The sequence below is a fragment of the Natator depressus genome, chromosome 13, assembly GCF_965152275.1.
Source record: "Natator depressus isolate rNatDep1 chromosome 13, rNatDep2.hap1, whole genome shotgun sequence".
NCBI lineage: Eukaryota > Metazoa > Chordata > Testudines > Cheloniidae > Natator > Natator depressus.
In genome coordinates, this window is record NC_134246.1 from 41976941 (window position 1) to 41995073 (window position 18133).

General features: G+C 64.6%; 1 protein-coding gene and 2 non-coding genes across 3 annotated transcripts in view; all 3 read left to right on the forward strand.

Annotated features, from left to right (window-relative positions):
- The window catches only part of CHD8 (chromodomain helicase DNA binding protein 8), a 29320-nt gene extending 12021 nt beyond the window's left edge, over nucleotides 1-17299 (forward strand). The window contains 34 exon segments of the mRNA XM_074969355.1: nucleotides 232-286; nucleotides 289-314; nucleotides 623-731; nucleotides 734-759; nucleotides 1845-1966; nucleotides 2207-2318; nucleotides 2320-2421; nucleotides 2423-2452; nucleotides 3583-3759; nucleotides 3997-4140; nucleotides 4919-5174; nucleotides 5525-5647; nucleotides 5650-5737; nucleotides 5987-6182; nucleotides 6531-6698; nucleotides 7043-7222; nucleotides 7549-7659; nucleotides 8265-8473; nucleotides 8633-8832; nucleotides 8959-9115; nucleotides 9608-9697; nucleotides 9862-9965; nucleotides 10183-10297; nucleotides 10755-10830; nucleotides 11100-11154; nucleotides 11620-11824; nucleotides 12062-12270; nucleotides 12475-12993; nucleotides 13863-14008; nucleotides 14286-14528; nucleotides 14857-14970; nucleotides 15237-15416; nucleotides 15927-16052; nucleotides 16453-17299. Coding sequence (XP_074825456.1) covers nucleotides 232-286; nucleotides 289-314; nucleotides 623-731; nucleotides 734-759; nucleotides 1845-1966; nucleotides 2207-2318; nucleotides 2320-2421; nucleotides 2423-2452; nucleotides 3583-3759; nucleotides 3997-4140; nucleotides 4919-5174; nucleotides 5525-5647; nucleotides 5650-5737; nucleotides 5987-6182; nucleotides 6531-6698; nucleotides 7043-7222; nucleotides 7549-7659; nucleotides 8265-8473; nucleotides 8633-8832; nucleotides 8959-9115; nucleotides 9608-9697; nucleotides 9862-9965; nucleotides 10183-10297; nucleotides 10755-10830; nucleotides 11100-11154; nucleotides 11620-11824; nucleotides 12062-12270; nucleotides 12475-12993; nucleotides 13863-14008; nucleotides 14286-14528; nucleotides 14857-14970; nucleotides 15237-15416; nucleotides 15927-16052; nucleotides 16453-16932 — 5253 coding nt within the window. The 3' untranslated portion in view covers nucleotides 16933-17299.
- Nucleotides 10570-10672, forward strand: LOC141997921 (small nucleolar RNA U6-53/MBII-28). Its single transcript, XR_012641780.1, has one exon. It is a non-coding gene; the product is annotated as a small nucleolar RNA U6-53/MBII-28 (small nucleolar RNA).
- On the forward strand, nucleotides 14652-14759 carry LOC141997920 (small nucleolar RNA U6-53/MBII-28). The gene has a single exon (XR_012641779.1). It is a non-coding gene; the product is annotated as a small nucleolar RNA U6-53/MBII-28 (small nucleolar RNA).
- Nucleotides 17300-18133: the final 834 nt, after the last annotated feature.

Consider the following 18133-nt stretch of genomic DNA (forward strand, 5'->3'; position numbering starts at 1 on the left):
GCTGTGACATACCTAACTGACCCAGCAGGCCCCTGTGAAGCCCTCTGCCTATGGGCACCCAGGGGTCCCTTTGGCACTGTGGCCATGGGACTGACTCCTTCCCCACAGCAGCAGAGGGCTGGGAGGTGGGAGCTGGGGGGTCCCTGGCCAGAATGGGGTGTGTGGGTGAGTGCCAGCCCTCGGGGAGACGGGGGACAGGGAGAGGGGAGTTTATGTACATCTCCTCCCCAGGATGAGGAGCCTTTTAACCCTGACTATGTGGAGGTCGACCGGATCCTGGATGAGTCCCCAGTGTCGATAAGGACAACGGAGAGGTGACCAGGGTGGGGTTGGGGGTTTAGCTGTGGGGGAAGTGGGGTCTGAGGCCGGGGCAAGGCTCTGGGGCTGCAAACCCCCCTGATTTATGGGGGGCTATTGGGGCTGGGAGTGAAGCTCCAAGGAAACTCGCTTCGGGGGTGGGGTTGAGGATTGGGAACAGGCACCAGTTCTCCCCTCCCAGCACATGGCCCTGGCCTGGTTGGGGAGAGCTGACACTCTCCATGGGGCGGGGATGAGCTGTGGGGGCTGGGTGCCGTGGGAGCCCCTTGTGACCGTGGGCCTGTCCCTGTCCCTGTCGCCGCAGCCGGTGATCTATTACCTGGTGAAGTGGTGCTCCCTGCCTTATGAGGACAGTACCTGGGAGCTCAAGGAGGATGTGGATGAGGGGAAAGTCCGTGAGTTCAAACGCATCCAGCCCGGCACCCTGAGCTCAAACGCGTGGTGAGTGACAGTCTCTGGCTCCACCCCCCAGTCCCAGCACTAGGGCTGCCAACTTTCTAATCACACAAACAGAACACCCTTGCCCTGGCCCCTTCTCCAAGGCCCTGTCTACTCCATCCGCCCTCCCTCCGTTGCTCGCTCTTCCCCCACCCCTCACTCATTTTCACCATGCTGGGACAGGGGGTTGGATGCACGGGTGAGGGTTCCAGGGTAGGGCGAGAAATGAGGGGTTCTGGGTGTGGGAAGGGGCTCTGGGCTGGAGCAGGGGGTTGGGGTATGGGAAGGGGTTGGGGTATGAGGTGCGGGCTCTGGGAAGGAGTTTGGGTGCTGAAGGCATTCCGACCTGGGGCCGAGGGTTCAGGGCGCAGGATCCGGGCAGCACTTACGTCAGGTGGCTCCCAGAAGTGGCCGGCATGTCCAGCTCCTAGGCGTAGGGGCAGCCAGATGGCTCCGCATGCTGCTCGCAGGCGCCACCCCTGCAGCTCCCATGTAGCTGCAGTTCACAGCCAATGGGAGCTGTGGAGCCGGGGTGGGGGCAGCGCATCGAGCCACCGTGGGCTGTCCCTCCGCCTAGGAGCCAGCCGTCCAGACTTCCTAGATGGCTGGTCCAACAGTGCTGACTGGAGTCGCGAGGGTCCCTTTTCGACCGGGTGTTCCGCTCGAAAACTGGATGCCTGGCACCCTGAGCTCAAATGCTGGTGAGTGACAGCCACCAGCTCTGCCCCCTCAGCCTAAATGCATCCAGGCCCTGAGCTCAGAGGCAGGAGGAGTGACAGCTGTGGCTCCACCCCCTACCCCTGGCTCCAGCCACCCGCTTAAATGAATGGTGAGTGACAGCCCCATCTTGCCTCCCACCCCAGCCCCCATCTCAAGCTGGCTCAGCCATCATTTCTCCCCCGGGCAGCCCCTGCTTCCCCGCCCCCCAGCTACCTCCCATCCCAAAAGCAGCAGGTCAGGCACCTGGACGCCCATGCATGCTGAGTGACAGCACCTGTCTCCCCTCCGTGCAGCCCCCTCTCCACCGCCGCTGGCGCAGGGGGTGCTTCTTTCTGCCATGCTGACGGGGTCCCCACTGTTCCCCCCAGGCCCGCCCCCAGGCCATCTCCTGGAAAAAACTGGAGCTCTCCCACGAGTACAAGAACCGCAACCAGCTGCGGGAGTATCAGCTGGAGGGGGTCAACTGGCTGCTCTTCAACTGGTACAACAGGTGAGCTGGGTCTGGACGACGCAGGAAGGGGGCGGGCAGGTGAGGCTGGGGTTAGCGCTTTGTCTCCCACTCAGCTGGCAGAACTGCACCCTGGCAGAGGGGCTGGGGCGGGGGAGGAGGTAGTGGGGGGATGCCTGACCCCCATTTCTCCCCCATAGCAGAACTGCACCCTGGCAGAGGAGCTGGGGCTGGGGAAGGAGGTAGTTGGGGGGATGCTGACCCCCATTTCTCCCCCCATAGGCAGAACTGTATCCTGGCAGATGAGATGGGGCTGGGGAAGACCATCCAGTCGATCGCCTTCCTACAGGAAGTTTACAACGTGGGCATCCGAGGCCCGTTCCTGGTCATCGCTCCCCCTCTCCACCATCACCAACTGGGAGCGTGAGTTCAACACGTGGACAGAGATGAACAGCATCGTCTACCACGGCAGCCTGGCCTCCCGCCAGATGATCCAAACAGTACGAGATGTACTGCAAGGACTCCCGGGTACGGGGGAGAGGGGCAGACGCACGGAGTGTGGACACTGACACACGCGTGTACTGCAGGGACTCCAGGGTACCGGGAAGGGGGCAGACGCAGGGGGACGTGGACACAGGCACGTGTACTGCAGGGGGGCTGGGGGGGGCAGATGCAGGGGGGCATAGACACAGGCATGTGTACTGCAGGGACTCTGGGGTACGGGGGGGGCAGACGCAGGGGGGTGTGGACATATGCGCGTATACTGCAGGGACTCTGGGGTATGGCGGGGGGGCGGACACAGGCGTGTGTATTGCAGGGACTCCAGGGTACTGGGGGGGTGGGGGGCAGATGCAGGGGGACGTGGACATAGGCGTGTGAACTGCAGGGACTCCAGGATACCAGGGCGGGGGGGGGGGGGGCAGACGCAGGGGGACGTGGACACAGGCATGTGTACTGCAGGGACTCCAGGGTACCGGGGCGGGGGGGGGGGGGCAGATGCCGGGGGACGTGGACACAGGCATGTGTACTGCAGGGACTCTGGTGTACCAGGGGGAGGGGCAGACGCAGGGGGGTGTGGACATATGCGCGTATACTGCAGGGACTCTGGGGTATGGCGGGGGGGTGGACAGAGGCGTGTGTATTGCAGGGACTCCAGGGTACTGGGGGGGTGGGGGGGCAGATGCAGGGGGACGTGGACATAGGCGTGTGAACTGCAGGGACTCCAGGATACCAGGGCGGGGGGCGGGGGGGCAGATGCAGGGGGACGTGGACACAGGCATGTGTACTGCAGGGACTCCAGGATACCGGGGCAGGGGGCGGGGGGGCAGACGCAGGGGGACGTGGACATAGGCGTGTGAACTGCAGGGACTCCAGGGTACCGGGGGCGGGGGGGGGGCAGATGCAGGGGGACGTGGACAGAGGCGCGTGTACTGCAGGGACTCCGGGGTACCAGGGGGAGGGGCAGACGCAGGGGGACGTGGACACAGGCGCGTGTACTGCAAGCAAGGAGCAGGGGACCCAGCAGGGCAGGCTCTCTGCAGGCCCCAGGAGGTGGGTTTCCTGCCCTGGCATGTTGTGGGGAGGCTGTTCTCGGCTGTGCTGGTTCCCGGTGCAGCCCACCACCACCGCGTCGTCTGATTGCCCTTGCCCCCCTCCAGGGCCGGCTGATCCCTGGCGCCTACAAGTTCGACGCGCTCATCACCACTTTTGAGATGATCCTGTCAGACTGCCCCGAGCTGCGGGAGATCGAGTGGCGCTGCGTCATCATTGACGAGGCCCACCGGCTCAAGAACCGCAACTGCAAGCTGCTGGACAGCCTCAAGCACATGGACCTGGTGGGATGACTGGGGTCCCAGAGGTGTCCGGGGATGGGGCGGAGGGGAGCGCTGTGGTGGAGCTGGGCTGGGACTGTGTCGGGGGGCTGCCCTGTGCTGGGCCCTGAGTGGGGGGTTTGGGGCTCTGTGAGGCATGGGCCCAGCCTCTGGGCGCCGTGGGGGGTTAGGAGGCTCCATGGAGCTCTTTGGAGGGAGGGGTAGCGTGGGGCCGCCCCCTGACACCCTGTCCCGTGCCAGGAGCACAAGGTGCTGCTGACGGGCACCCCGCTGCAGAACACAGTAGAGGAGCTGTTCAGCCTGCTACACTTCCTGGAGCCCTCGCAGTTCCCCTCCGAGGCCGAGTTCCTCAAGGACTTCGGGGACCTCAAGACAGAGGAGCAGGTAAGGGCGAGCGGGCGTCCCCCGTCCGTGTGCCTCATCCTGCCCTTCCTTGCCGTCCGTGCACCACTTCCCCGCCATCCCCAAGCCCCTCGTCCCACCATGCACCACCGCCCCACCCTCCCAAACCCCTCATCCCTCCCTGCTGACCGCGCACCACTGCCCAGCCCTCCCTGAGCCCCTCGTCCCGCCACTGCGCACCACCGCACCACCCTGTTGTCTCCTTACCCCCGCCCCGCCTTCCCGAGCCCCTCGTCCCGCCGCGCACCACCGCCTCACCCCGCCCTGCTGTCCAAGCACCCCTACCCTCCCTGAGCCTCTTGTCCCTCCGCCCATCACCGCCCCGCCCTCCCCGAGCCTCTTGTTCCTCCACACACCACCGCTCCACCCTCCCCGAGCCCCTCATCCCTCTGGGTGCCACCACCCCGCTGTCCTCGCACCACCGCTCCGCCCTCCCCGAGCCCCTTGTCCCGCCCCGCCCTGTCGTCTGCGCACCACTGCCCTGCCTGTGTCTCTTATCCCCAACCCCCTCGTCCTGCCCCCCTGTCCTCTGGTCCAAGTCCCTTGTCCCCCATCCACGTGCCTCGCCCTGCCCTCCTGCTCGCACGCCAAGAGCCCCTTGTCTACCACACACTCAGCCCTTCCTGCCCCCAGCCTGTCCTCTGTCTCCTGTTCACAACACCCACCCCTGGCGGTACCCCTCAGTCCCAAACCGCAGCCCCCTGCTGTCCCAGCCCTGGGCTCCTCCCGCATGTGCTGACTCCCCCAGCCCTGCTCCCAGGTGCAGAAGCTCCAGGCCATCCTGAAGCCCATGATGCTGCGGCGGCTGAAAGAGGATGTGGAGAAGAACCTGGCGCCCAAGCAGGAGACCATCATCGAGGTGGAGCTGACCAACATCCAGAAGAAATACTACCGGGCCATCCTGGAGAAGAACTTCTCCTTCCTGTCCAAGGGGGCGGGGCACACCAACATGCCTAACCTGCTCAACACCATGATGGAGCTCCGCAAGTGCTGCAACCACCCCTACCTCATCAACGGTGAGGGGCTGGGTGGGGTCTCCCCCCGGGGGCAGCGCTGCCCCCTCGCCGCCGGCGCCCGTCCCTGCAATGGGGGCATCTCAGCGGGGCCGGGTGGGGGCTCTCCCCTCGGTCAACGCTGCCCCCTTGCCGCTGGTGCCCGTCCCTGCATCTCCCCTTGGGCAGCACTGCTGGCGCCCGTCCCTACACCGGGGGCATCTCAGCGGGGCTGGGCGGGGGCTCTCCCCATAGTCAGCGCTGCCCCCTCGCCACCAGCGCCCGTCCCTGCAATGGGGGCATCTCAGCAGGGCCAGGCGCGGGGGGACTGCTGGGCCCCAGGGTAACACCCCCACCTGTTCCTTCCCTGTCAGGCGCAGAAGAGAAGATCCTGGCTGAGTTTCGGGACTCCTGCCCGCACTACGTGCCCCATGATCTGCACCTCCAGGCCATGGTGCGCTCAGCCGGCAAGCTGGTGCTCATTGACAAGCTGCTGCCAAGCTTAAGGCGGGCGGCCACAAGGTGCTGATCTTCTCGCAGATGGTGCGCTGCCTTGACATCTTGGAGGACTACCTCATCCAGAGGCGGTGAGGGGTGCTTGCTATTCTAGGGCCTGTGTGTGAACAGACGCTCCCGCCCCCAGCTGTGTGTGTGGCGGGGGGTGGGATCCAGGGGGTGGGACCTTAGCTCTGCTGCAGGGCATACATCAACACAAGCTGGAGCAGGTTGGAAGGGGTGTCACAGGGCCAGTGGTAATGAAGCTGGGGGTGCAGTGGAGCATGGGGTTCCATCACTGTAGGCCCTACGTAAACACGGTGCTGGCCCCTCCCCCACAGGTACCTGTACGAGCGGATTGACGGACGGGTGCGGGGGAACCTGCGGCAGGCTGCCATCGACCGCTTTAGCAAGCCTGACTCAGACCGCTTTGTCTTCCTACTCTGCACTCGGGCGGGCGGCCTGGGCATCAACCTCACGGCAGCCGACACCTGCATCATCTTCGACTCAGACTGGAACCCCCAGAACGACCTGCAGGTACCGGGGACTCTCCCCTGCCCCACGCCCTGTCCCCATTGTGTGCCCCCTCCGAGGGCGGGGGGGGTCATGCCTTCTCTTCCTGTACTCCCTGCAGTGTCGTCGTCTTCTCTCCTGGGCTCCCTGTCCACCGAGCGCCCTCTGGGGTCCCTGAGTGTTCTCTTACCCCACAACCCTGAGCATCCTCTGGGCCTGTCCCAGCCCCTGTGCACTTCCCAGGCCCCATGACTACTGTCCCCCAGCTCCTCCCTTTCCCTGCTCTTCAGCGTGCTCAGGGTCCCGCACCCCAGACACTGGCTTCTCCCCCCGCCAAGTGCACCGAGCACCCTGCCGCCCCTCTCTCCCCAGGCGCAGGCCCGCTGCCACCGGATCGGGCAGAGCAAGGCGGTGAAGGTCTATCGCCTCATCACCCGCAACTCCTATGAGCGCGAGATGTTCGACAAGGCCAGCCTCAAGCTGGGCCTGGACAAGGCCGTGCTGCAGTCCATGAGTGGGCGCGAGGGCAGCATCGCTGGGGTGAGTGTGCAGCGGGAGCCCTGGCTTGGCTCTGATCTGCCCCAGGGCGAGGGACTGGTGGGTTCAGGAGGGTGGCGGGGAGGAGGTTGCGGGGAGCTGCGATGTTGCAGGTATCCATGGGCTGGGGTGGGAGGGTGGTGGGGAGGAGGTTCGTGGGGGTGCTGTGACATTGGGGGTACCCGTGGGCTGGGGTGGTGGCATGACGGGGAGGAGGTTCTGAGGGGGGGTGGTGCTGTGATGTTTCAGGTACCCGTGTGCTGGGGTGGGAGGGTGGTGCGGAGGAGGTTCCTGGGAGTGCTGTGATGTTGTGGGTACCCATGTGAACAGGTTCTCTTCCCCCCCAGATCCAGCAGTTCTCCAAGAAGGAGATCGAGGACCTGCTGCGCAAGGGGGCCTATGCTGCCATCATGGAGGAGGACGATGAGGGCTCCAAGTTCTGCGAGGAGGATATTGACCAGATCCTGCTGCGCCGTACGACCACCATCACCATTGAGAGTGAGGGCAAGGGCTCCACTTTCGCTAAGGTACCCCCCCCCCCCCCGGTTCCCCCACACAAATACCCTCGGCTACCCCCTGGCTACCTCCAACACCCTCCTCTGGAGAGTGAGTGCATGGGCTCCCCCTTCACCATGGTCCAGCTCTACCTCCCCACTGCCCTAGGGGGCCATCTCACACCTGCATCTCAGTGGGAGGGACAGAGGGACACACTAAGAGGTCAACCTGAGGGTGGGGAATCGAAGCAGGGAGGGACAAATGGGATAGCTAGACATGTGGGGCATTGTAGCTGGGAGATCCAGAGGGGGCCCCCCACCCACACACACACTACTAACCCCCCGGCTGCCTCCGCCAGGCGAGCTTCGTGGCCTCGGAGAACCGCACAGATATCGCCCTGGACGACCCCAACTTCTGGCAGAAATGGGCCAAGAAAGCAGACCTGGACCTGGACCAGCTCAACAGCAAGGTTGGGAGGAGGAGTGGGCACGAGGGGGCTGGGGAAGTGAAGGCATGAGGCGCAGGTACTGGGGACGTGCCCTCTTCAGCTGTGGGGGGAGGGGATGGGGAGCATTGTGTGTGGGGGGGGGGTGGAGTTGTGGGGGAGGGCATGTGGGGAGAGTGGGGTTATTAGGGACCCCATCCCCACAGCAGGCTGGGCAGACAGAGAACACAGTCGCCCCAGTAATGTGGATGAGCATCGGGTCGGAGCTCTACCAGGAGGAGAGACTGCTTCCCACTGTGCTGTGAGCCCACACAGCTCCCCACCACTCAATCTCACTCCCATGGGGCACTGGAGCCTCGGGTCAGCAGGGGCCCCGGGTGCCGGGCTTCCCTGCGCCCCCCTGAAACGGAATGTGTCCAGAGCCACCTTGGAGAGGTGGGGATGTGTCTGGGCCCTCCTGCTCCCAGGCTGAGCCTAGGTGGCAGGAGGTTATTCCAGCCGGAAGGGTGGGGGGGCGTATCCCAGAGCTGCCCTCCTACAACAGGAGCTGGTTCTGGGGGCTGGGCTGGCAGCTCTCCCTGTGTGCCCCCACCCCCCAATCTAGGTGTAACCGTCCCTCCCCTCCCCAGAATAACCTGGTGATTGACACGCCGCGGGTGCGGAAGCAGACCCGGCACTTCAGCACCCTGAAGGACGACGACCTGGTGGAGTTCTCGGACCTGGAGAGCGAGGATGAGGAGCGGCCGCGCTCCAGGCGTCATGACCGCCACCACCCCCTGCACCACTCTTACGGGCGCACCGACTGCTTCCGCGTGGAGAAGCACCTGCTGGTCTACGGGTGAGGAGGGCTAGGAGGGCTTGTCTGGGGGTTCCCAGGGCCGGCACTGACCCAGCCAGTGCCCCAGGGCTGCAGGTGCTGGTGGGAGAGCTTGGTATGGCCGGGAACACTGAGGGGAGGAGTCTTGGGGCCAGCGCTGACCCGTGCGGCTCCCCACAGCTGGGGCCGCTGGCGAGAGATCCTGTCCCATGGGCGGTTCAAGCGGCGCCTGTCGGAGCGGGACGTGGAGACGATCTGCCGTGCCATCCTGGTCTACTGCCTGCTGCACTACCGAGGTGATGAGAACATCAAGGGTTTCATCTGGGACCTGATCAGCCCGGTTGAGAACGGCAAGGCCAAGGAGCTGCAGAACCACTCGGGTGAGGGTTCCCAGCCCACCCCCCAGCTCCCTCCCTGCCCGCCCGCCCGCCTGAGAGAGGAGCCATGGGTGCGATGCCCCGCCAGCCCTCTCCCCAGTCTGACCTCTCTGTCCGTCTGTCCGCCAGGCTTGTCGATCCCCGTGCCACGGGGGCGCAAGGGCAAGAAGGTGAAGTCCCAGAGCACGTTCGATGTCCACAAAGCCGAGTGGATCCGCAAGTACAACCCCGACACGCTCTTTCAGGACGAGAGCTACAAAAAGCACCTCAAGCACCAGTGCAACAAGTAAGGGATCTAGGCGTCCGGGCTCCCCCAACACATGCGCACTCGCCGCTGGTACAGGGGACTCAGGTGTCCGGATCCCCTTCCCAAGACTTTCTTACCACCGGTACAAGTAAGGACCCTGGTGTCCAGGCCCCTTCCCCCCAGCGCGTATGCTCAACGCTAGTACATGTAGGGGTCCCAGGCGTCCAGCTCTCCTTCCCCCTCCCCCCCATACATGCCACTGGTTCAAGGGACCCAGGCTCCCTCCAACATGCACACGCTTGCCACTGGTACAAGTAGGGGACCCAGGTGTCTGGGCTCCCCCAAACACACACACTCACCACTAGTACAAGTAAGGGAGCCAGGCATCCAGCTCTCACACACACCCACCCCACTAGTACAAGGGACCTCGGGGTCTGGGCTGCCCTCCCACGGCTGGGGATGGGACCCAGGCATCCTGCTGCCCAGCATGGGCTCGGTGCTCTCTCTGATCCTGTGATGTCTCTCTGCCAGGGTGTTGCTGCGAGTGCGGATGCTGTACTACCTGCGCCAGGAGGTGATTGGGGACCAGGCCAGCAAGGTGCTGGCTGGTGCCAGTGCGAGGTAATGGACCTTCTGCCCCTCCCACGCTGTGCTCCACTGCCCCCCCCCACGCCCCTCATTGCTGACTGTTCTGTTTCCCACCCTGTCCCTGGGTCCGTCCCTGTCTTGTGCCTCTATGTCTGGGCCCGCGTCTCACTTGTTTCTCTGCCCCACTCTCCTCGCAGCGAGATCAACATCTGGTTCCCGCTGGTGGAGCAGCTGGAGGTGCCAACCGGCTGGTGGGACGCTGAGGCCGACAAGTCCCTGCTCATTGGGGTCTTCAAGCATGGTGGGTGTAGGGGACTCAGCTCCCCTAGGTTGGCAGCAAGGGGGGTGAGGGGAGTCTCACCTGGGGAGAGGTGAATTGTGCATGTGGTGGGAAGGGAGCAGAAGTTCCAATGTGGCTGGGCCAGGGAAAGCTGTTTCTGGCCCCGGTGTGTGTGTGTGTGTGTGTGTGTGTGCCTGCAGAGAGGTGCTGACCCCTGATCTGTGACCCCTCCCCCCAGGCTATGAGAAATACAACACCATGCGAGCTGACCCCGCCCTCTGCTTCCTGGAGAAGGCTGGGCGCCCCGATGACAAGGCCATTGCTGCGGAGCACCGCCTGGATGTGGGGGAGGGGTGAGTGATTATCAAGCGGGTGGGGCTTTGGCACAGGGGCAGGGCCTAGGCATGGGGTAGGGGTTGGGGTGAATGACTGTTTAGGGGCTAGGATGCCGCCTGGCCACAGGGGTGGGGGCAGGGCCTGGGGATGGGGGCGGGGGCCTGGCCACAGGGGCAGGGCCTGGCCACAGGGGTGGGGTGAGTGACTGTCTGGTGGGGGGCGGGCACAGGGGTGGGGGCGTGAGTGGTGGCCATCAGGGCAGGGCCTGGGTAACCTGTCCCGAGGGGCATGCCTGTGATGACTCGCCATGCTAATATCGACCCCCCAGCAGCACTTGGCTCTGCCCTGGGGGGGAATGAGTTAAACTTGCTCCTCATGGAGTTCTGAGGCACCAGCCCCCCAGGGGCTGTGGAGGGGGCCCAGCTGGGGGCAGTTCCTGACGGTCACTAACCCCTCCCTTCCCATGGGCCTCAGGGCGGAGTTTGACAAAGACTGCGAGGACCCTGAATACAAACCGCTGTCTGGGCCAGCCAAGGAACAGGATGACGAGGTGAGAGCTTCTCCTGGCCACCCCCTCACCCCAGGGTCCCCCCTGCCTCCTACTCTCCACGGCGCTCCACCTTGTCCCGCTCTGCCCCCAGGTCCGTCTCCACACTGGGTTTCCCAGATCCCGTGCTCCCCAGCCCCCCATTGACTCCTGGAAGCATCTGTCCCTGTCTGAGGCAGGCAGCAAGCTGTGTATCGGGCAGGGGGTGGGTGAAATGGCTGGGGGGCACAATACTCTCAGTCCTTACTGTGTCTCCCCTTCCCCACCCTCAGGGCGATCCCCTGATGCTGCTGGATGAGGAGATCTCGGTGGTGGATGGGGATGAAGGTAAGGGGGTGGGGGAGAGGGTGGCAGGAGCACAGAAGGGGTTAAGGCAGGCACTGTCCCTTAGCGTGCAGGCTGGGGGTGGGTGGGAGGGTTTGGGGCGCAGGATCTGCGTGCACTGGGCGGCTCTGACCCCTGTTGATCCCCTGCAGGCTGGGATGCAGGGTCTGTGTGCACTGGGGGGGCTCTGACCCCTGTTGTCCCCCTTACAGGCCAGCCGGGGGGTTGGGTTGCAGGGTCTGCGTGCACTCGGGGGCTCTGACCCCTGGTTTCCCCATGCAGGGCAGCCGGAGGTTTGGGGTGCAGGGTCTGCGTGCACTGGGGGGCTCTGGCCCCTGTTGTCCCCCTGCAGGCTGGGGTGCAGGGTCTGCATTCACGGGGGGGCTCTGACCCCTGGTGTCCCCCTGCAGGCTGGGGTGCAGGGTCTGCATTCACGGGGGGGCTCTGACCCCTGGTGTCCCCCTGCAGGCCAGCCAGCCCAGCCTGGGCACCTGTTCTGGCCACCAGGCTCGGTGCTCACAGCCCGCCTGCGGCGCCTCATCACCGCCTGCCAGCGCAGCTACAAGCAGGAGCAGCTGAAGATGGAAGCTGCAGAGCGTGGGGACCGGCGGCGCCGGCGCTGCGAGGCAGCCTGCAAGCTCAAGGAGATGGTGCGCCGGGAGAAGCAGCAGCGGTGAGGCTGGGCAAGGTGCAGCCAAAGGGGGGAGGGGGAGCCCCACCCTGTTCCAGGGGGTGCTCTGGAGGTGTGGGGACGGGACACACACCCTGCAGCCACCACAGGTCTCTGGGATGTGAGGGCCTGGTTCTGGGATCTGGAGCGAGCGGGGTAGGCCTGGGGCAGAGGTGCATCTTCCCAGGGACTGGCTCAGGTCCACGGGCCCGCTGAGGCTCTCCTGTTCCCCGCCCCCAGGTGGACACGTCGGGAGCAGTCGGATTTCTACCGCGTGGTGTCCAGTTTCGGGGTGGAGTACGACCCTGACACGCTGCACTTCCACTGGGGCCGCTTTCGGGCGCTGGCCCGGCTCGACCGCAAGACAGATGAAAGCCTCACCAAGTATTTCCATGGGTTTGTGGCCATGTGCCGGCAGGTGTGCCGGCTGCCCCCAGCCGCCAGCGATGGTGAGTGCCTGTCTATTTCTGTGCCAGCTGCCCCTGGCTGCCGGCGATGGTGCGTGTCTGTCTGTGCCGGCTGCCCCTGGCTGCCAGCAGCCCTGAGTGGGCATGTACATGCCAGAGAGAGTGAGGACAGGGGAATGTTGGGGGGGCTGGGCTCCCAAAGTCTCTGACACCTCCGCCCTCCCCCCCCCCCATCTCTCCTCGTAGAGTCCCCGGACCCCACGCTGTTCATCGAGCCCATCTCAGAGGAGCGGGCCTCCAGGACGCTGTACCGCGTGGACCTGCTGCGCCGGCTGCGGGAGCAGGTCCTGTGCCACCCACTGCTGCAGGAGCGCCTGGCCCTGTGCCAGCCACCGGGCCCTGAGCTGCCCACCTGGTGGGAGTGCGGGCGGCATGACGGGGAGCTGCTACAGGGGGCAGCACGCCATGGGCTGAGCCAGACTGACGACACCATTATGCAGGACCCCGACTTCTCCTTCCTGGCTGCCCGCCTCAGCTACCTGCATGGCCGGGCCGGGACACCTCAACCCCCTGCAGGGGGTGCTGGAGCCGCCACCACCTCCCCCCTGTCTCCCACGCCCGAGATGCCGGCCCCGCTGCTGCCTGTGCTTCTCTCCAAGCCGGACTCGGCTGACGACTCGGACTCGGAGCTCGACCTGGGGAAGCTCTCGCCCTCCACATCCGGGTCGTCGTCGTCCTGCTCTGAGGACAGCGACGATGAGAGGGGTGAGTGTGGGACCTCCTGTACCCCTTCCTTTGGGGTCCCACCCCATCCCCTCTGGGTCACCCATACCCTCCCTGAGCCAGGGATCCACCCCTGCCCTCCATGTCCGGGTCGTCGTCCTGGTCTGAGGACAGCATGGAGTGTGGGACCCCCATACCTCCTCCCTGTACCCAGACTGAGCTAAGGGTCTCCCTGAGCCAGCTCTGACTGCAAACGAGGGTGATTGACCTAACCCCATAAGCCAGGTTCCCCCCTCCACAGCCTGTTCCAGTGACCATGATAAGAAGTGGGGGTACCCTCCTGGACCGCCTCCAGAAGCCCTTAAAGACCTGTGGAGCCAGGAATTCTCTTCCCCCACCCCCTTTGATATCAAAGTGTCCCCCTCTGGAGCGCAGGGATGTCCCCTGGCCTGAGGGACAAGCCCCTGGGGGGGTGGGGCAGGTCCATCTGTGGCGGCAGGTCAGTCTGTCTCTGCGTCATCCTTGCCCTTGTCTCTCTCTCCACAGGCAGGGCAGCTTGCAGGATGGGTGCTGGCCTTGGGAAGCAGGAGGCCTGCGGCGGGGGCGGGAGGTGTCTCTCACCATCCTCTGTGTCCCCCCGCCCTCACCCCCTAGGCACGATGCCCTGTATCGGGAGTTGCCCATGGTGTGGGATGTCTGTCTCTCACCATCTCCCTGGCATGGTGCCCTGTCTGGGGAGATGTCCGTAGGGAGCTGGGTGTCTGTCTCATCATCCCCAGGCACAATGCCCTCCGGGGAGGGGGGGGGGGAGGTCTGTCTCACCACTCCCCAGGCATGGTGCCCTGCGGGGGCAGCTGTCTTTGGGGGGGCAGGGTGTTTGTCTCACCACCACCCCCCCTCACCACCCTCAGGCACCATGCCATGCAGGGGGAAGCTGTCCGAGGAGGAGGAGGAGTCCCTGCTCTCCCTGCCCACCTCCCAAGAGGGTGACTCTCCACAGCCCACTGCCCCGGAGCTGCTGCTGCAGGAGCGGCAGCGTGCCCACGAGTGGCCCAAGGTACTGCTCCCTTGCAGTGGGGGCGGGGGGGACACAATCCCAGCCCCGATCATCTGGGGAGCTGGGCGGGGCCGTTGGGGGGTAGGTTCTGTGGGGGAGTGTGGAGTGGTCATGGTTACATGGCAGGTTTTGATGTGGTGGTTGCTGTGGTTATATGGCAGGTTTCGATGGGGTGGCTGGCATGGTTCTGCAGGGGAATGAGGTGGTTGCCATGGCTATGTGGCTGGTTGTAATGGGGTGGTTGCCATGGTGACACTGACACCCCTGTTTCCCCCAGGACCGGGTGCTTATTAACCGCATCGACCTGGTGTGCCAGGCTGTGCTGTCGGGGAAGTGGCCCTCAAGTCAGCGCACCCAGGAGCCCTGTGGGGGCCAGGGGGGAGACGTTGCCCCACGGCTGCCAGGTGACTATGCCAGCTCGCCTGCTCCCCATGCCTGCCCCCAGGAGGAAGCACCAGCCCTGTACACCCGGCTCCGGCACAGCCCCGAGGAGAAGGAGTTCACTGTGCAGATCAAAGACGTGAGTGGGGGGTGAGGACTATGGGAGAGTGTGGGGGCGCCTGTCCCACGGGATGGGGGCAGAGTCCCATAACTCACCATGCTAGTACCAGGTAGGGCATGGGGGATGTCTATCCAGAAGTGGTGCCTGTGATGACTTGCCATGCTAATACCGACACCTCCCTGGCAGTGCATGTGGCTCTGCCCTGGGGAGGAATGAGTTAAACTCACTTCTTATGGAGACCTGAGGTGCCTGCTCCCCCGTGGGTCTGGGGCAGTCGGGGGGGTCACCCTGGGGTAGCATTGGGCCCCATTTCCCGGTGCTCATGCTGACCCTGTGTCTTCCCCAGGAGGAGGGGATCAAGTTGACGTTCCAGAAGCATAAGCTGATCCCCAATGGCGCTCTACATGAGCGGCAACCACACCCACTGGGCCACAAGAAGAGCAGCAAGAAGCTGGTGGAGGTGAGGGGATGGGAGAGTGTATCGGAGGAGGTGGGGCTGCAGGGGGTTTCTGAGTCCAGCGAGAGTTGCAGAGCCTGGGAGGGCTGTGGGGGGTTGTATGCGCAGGGGTTTCTGCCTTCGTGGAAGCTGCAGTGTCTGAGGGAGGGTCTCTCTCCTGATTGGGGGGTCTCTCTGCCCCAGCTGGAACTGTAGTACCTGGGGAGGTGGGATGGCTGGGGGGGCTCTGTGAGGTCTCGCTCTCCTGACTGGGGGTCTCTCTGCCCCAGCTGGAGCTGCAGTGCTTGGAAGGGCTGCGGGGTCCTGACATTGATCTGGAGGCACGGATCCCGGTGGTGCACAAGGCGAATGGGACATTGCTGGTGGGGGAGGCGGCCCCACGCCGAGCTGATCTGGAGGCCTGGCTGCATGCACACCCTGACTTTGCCATTGACCCCCGCTTCCTGGCTGTGAGTGTCACCCCGTCCCTCCCTTCAGTCAGGGCCATGCCGGAGAGCCTGGAGCCCTCAGGCCCCAGCTTCCTGCCCTCCTGCCTCTTCACCCTGGGCTCCTGCTCCCCAATGCCAGACTGGAGACAGGAGAGAAATAGGCTTTGGACACGGGGACACATACACACCTGCCTGTCTCTCCCTCCCTGGTGCTGTTTCCCCCATGTGATCCTCCAGAACTGCCCCCTCCCACCCTGTGGCTCTGCCTCACTCCCAGAGAGACAACTGCCCCCTGAATACATTGCGGCCAGGAGTGTTCAGTGGGCCCAGGACCCACTGAAATGAGTGGGGAGATGGGCCCACTGGGGATGGGCTTTGTTGGGCCCCAAATGGAGGGAGGCTCTGACAGCTGCTGCGCCCTGATGGCATGGGGCAGTTGCTCCGCCTGGGGAAGCGGAGACAGGGCTGAATAACCAGGTGTCACTTTCTCTTGCCCTGATCCCTGTGTCATTCCCCGTTCCTACCCCCCAGTACATGGAAGATCGGCGCAAGCAGCACAAGTGGCACCGGTGTAAAAAGACAGGCACAGTGGAGCTGAGCTGCCTGCCAGGGTTGGAGCGGGGCCCGGGGGCCAGTGGCTCCCACAATGGCAAGAAGGTGAGAGGCATGTGCTAACCCCGCCCTGTCCACCCCCTTCCATCTCACCCAGGGCTCACCTCCGCCCTCCCATTGTTCTACCCCCCGTCTTTACCCTTCACCTTCATGCAGCTTGTTCTAACCCCCTGCAAGGGCAGGGCCCAGAAGCTGGGTCCCTGTCTGCCCAGACTCTCCTTGGGTTTCATCCCCCAGATCCCCCTAGTCATAGTGCCTGCTCTCTTGGGAGAGGGGTGAGACAGTGAGGGGGATCTCTAACTGCTGGGCTAGCAGGGGAGGAAGGGAGCCCCACTGTCCCTGCTGGGGGCAGGCTAGCCCCATAGCAGTACTGGGTACTGGTGGGGAGGGCGGGGGGCAGGGAGCCTTGCAGCACTAATTCCTCCCCATCTCTCTCCCTGCCCAGGGCTTCATGACTGACCCTGTGATGAGCCGGCTGTTGCCAGGTCCGTTGGAATCTGAGGGGGGCCTGAAACAGCCACGGGGTCGCCGGGCTGGTGTGGAGCTGTCCAAGATGGTATCCCTGATGGGCGGGGCTGGGCGGAGCCAGCTGGGGGCTATAGGGCCCCTGTCTTTACATGGCCCCTTCCAACCTGGACCAACCCCTGGCTCTTCCCTTCCCTACATGCCCTTCCCTACAGCCTCCTCCTCTGGCTCCCTGCTGCACCCAGGGTTGGGCCACGGCAGCTATCCCCCAGGCCCACACATGCACCTGGGCTCCCTGGGGCACCCGCAGCCTGATGAGGAAGAAGAGGATGAGGAGGATGAGATGGATGACTTGTCTCAGGGCTACGCCAGTTCAGAACAGGACTTCTCTCTGCTCGATGACCCCATGATGCCGGCCAACTCGGACTCCAGTGATGGTGCTAATGACGGGGGCGACTGAGCTGAACAGACAGAAGGGGGTACTGGAACTCACTGACTGTGTGGGGGATGGCTGGAGTGACCTTATTGTGGGCCCTCAGCATCCATCAATCCTCTTCCCCTGCTGGGGGTCAGGGTAGAGAGTGGGGGGATTCTGCCCTGACCTAGGGTGATGGGAATGGGCACAGATCCTGTCCTGGGGCAGGGGAGCTTCCCTGGGACAGAAGTATGTGGGCTTGGCCAGTAAAACTGCACCCCAGCATGAGGCACCAGCTGGGGTCACCTCCCAACCTGCGGCATTATCTGCCAGCGTGCATCCCTGCTCCTTACTTGGCCTTCGGGGGGTGGCAGCCCCTATCCTCAGCCCCAGTGGTGCAGGGCCCAATGCTGTATTGTATGGGGGGGAGGGGGCCTATATTTATATAAATATGTAATATGTCTTGTGTAATATGACAGGGGTGGGGAGGGACTGCTGTGGTGGGGCCGGGACCCTGTGGGGGCTGCCATGTGGCTGGAGCAGGTGAGGGGTAAGGGTGGGGGTGGGGCAGGTTGGGTTAGCGCTTCCTGTAGTTGGATTTTTTTTTTCTAATAAAAGAAACAAAATGTGCAAAAAAACCCCAAACGTGGCCCTAGCCCCTGGTGTACGCGGTGGGCATGGAGGAACTGTAGGTGCGCTGGCGAGGCAGGGGCCGAGGGAGCTGTCTCGTGGGAGCTGCTGGGCAGCGGGACCCCTGGGCTGGATGCTCCTGCTCTTACGCTCCTGGCTCTGAAATGGGACTTTGTGTCCAGCCCCCTCCCGCCAGCCGCACCTTTCACTGAGGGGAACCAACTGGACGGGGGGGACGGGGGGGCGCGGGCCTGCCCCCCATCCGGGGCCGTAGTCTGCCCCTCCCTAGAGCTGCAGCCTGACCAGCTTTCCGCTCCTGGCCTCCTCCTGCCCTGCCCTGAGCTGGGAGACCCCTGCCCTGGCCCAAGGGGCCCCTTCCCCCGTCCTGGCCCAAGGGGCCCCCTGCCCTTCTCCCTCCCTCCCCCCCCCGCGCCGGGCCCAAGGGGCCCCCTGCCCCTCCCTCTCCACCCCATAGCCCGGGGGGGGGGGGCTGAGCCACTCCCCTCGTGAGCGCACATTACGTTTCCTGCGGGGGGGCTCCGCGTGGGAGCCAGGGGGTCACGTGGTCGAGGGCGCGCGGCGGCGTGACCACGTGCTGGTCACGCGGGAAGGGGCG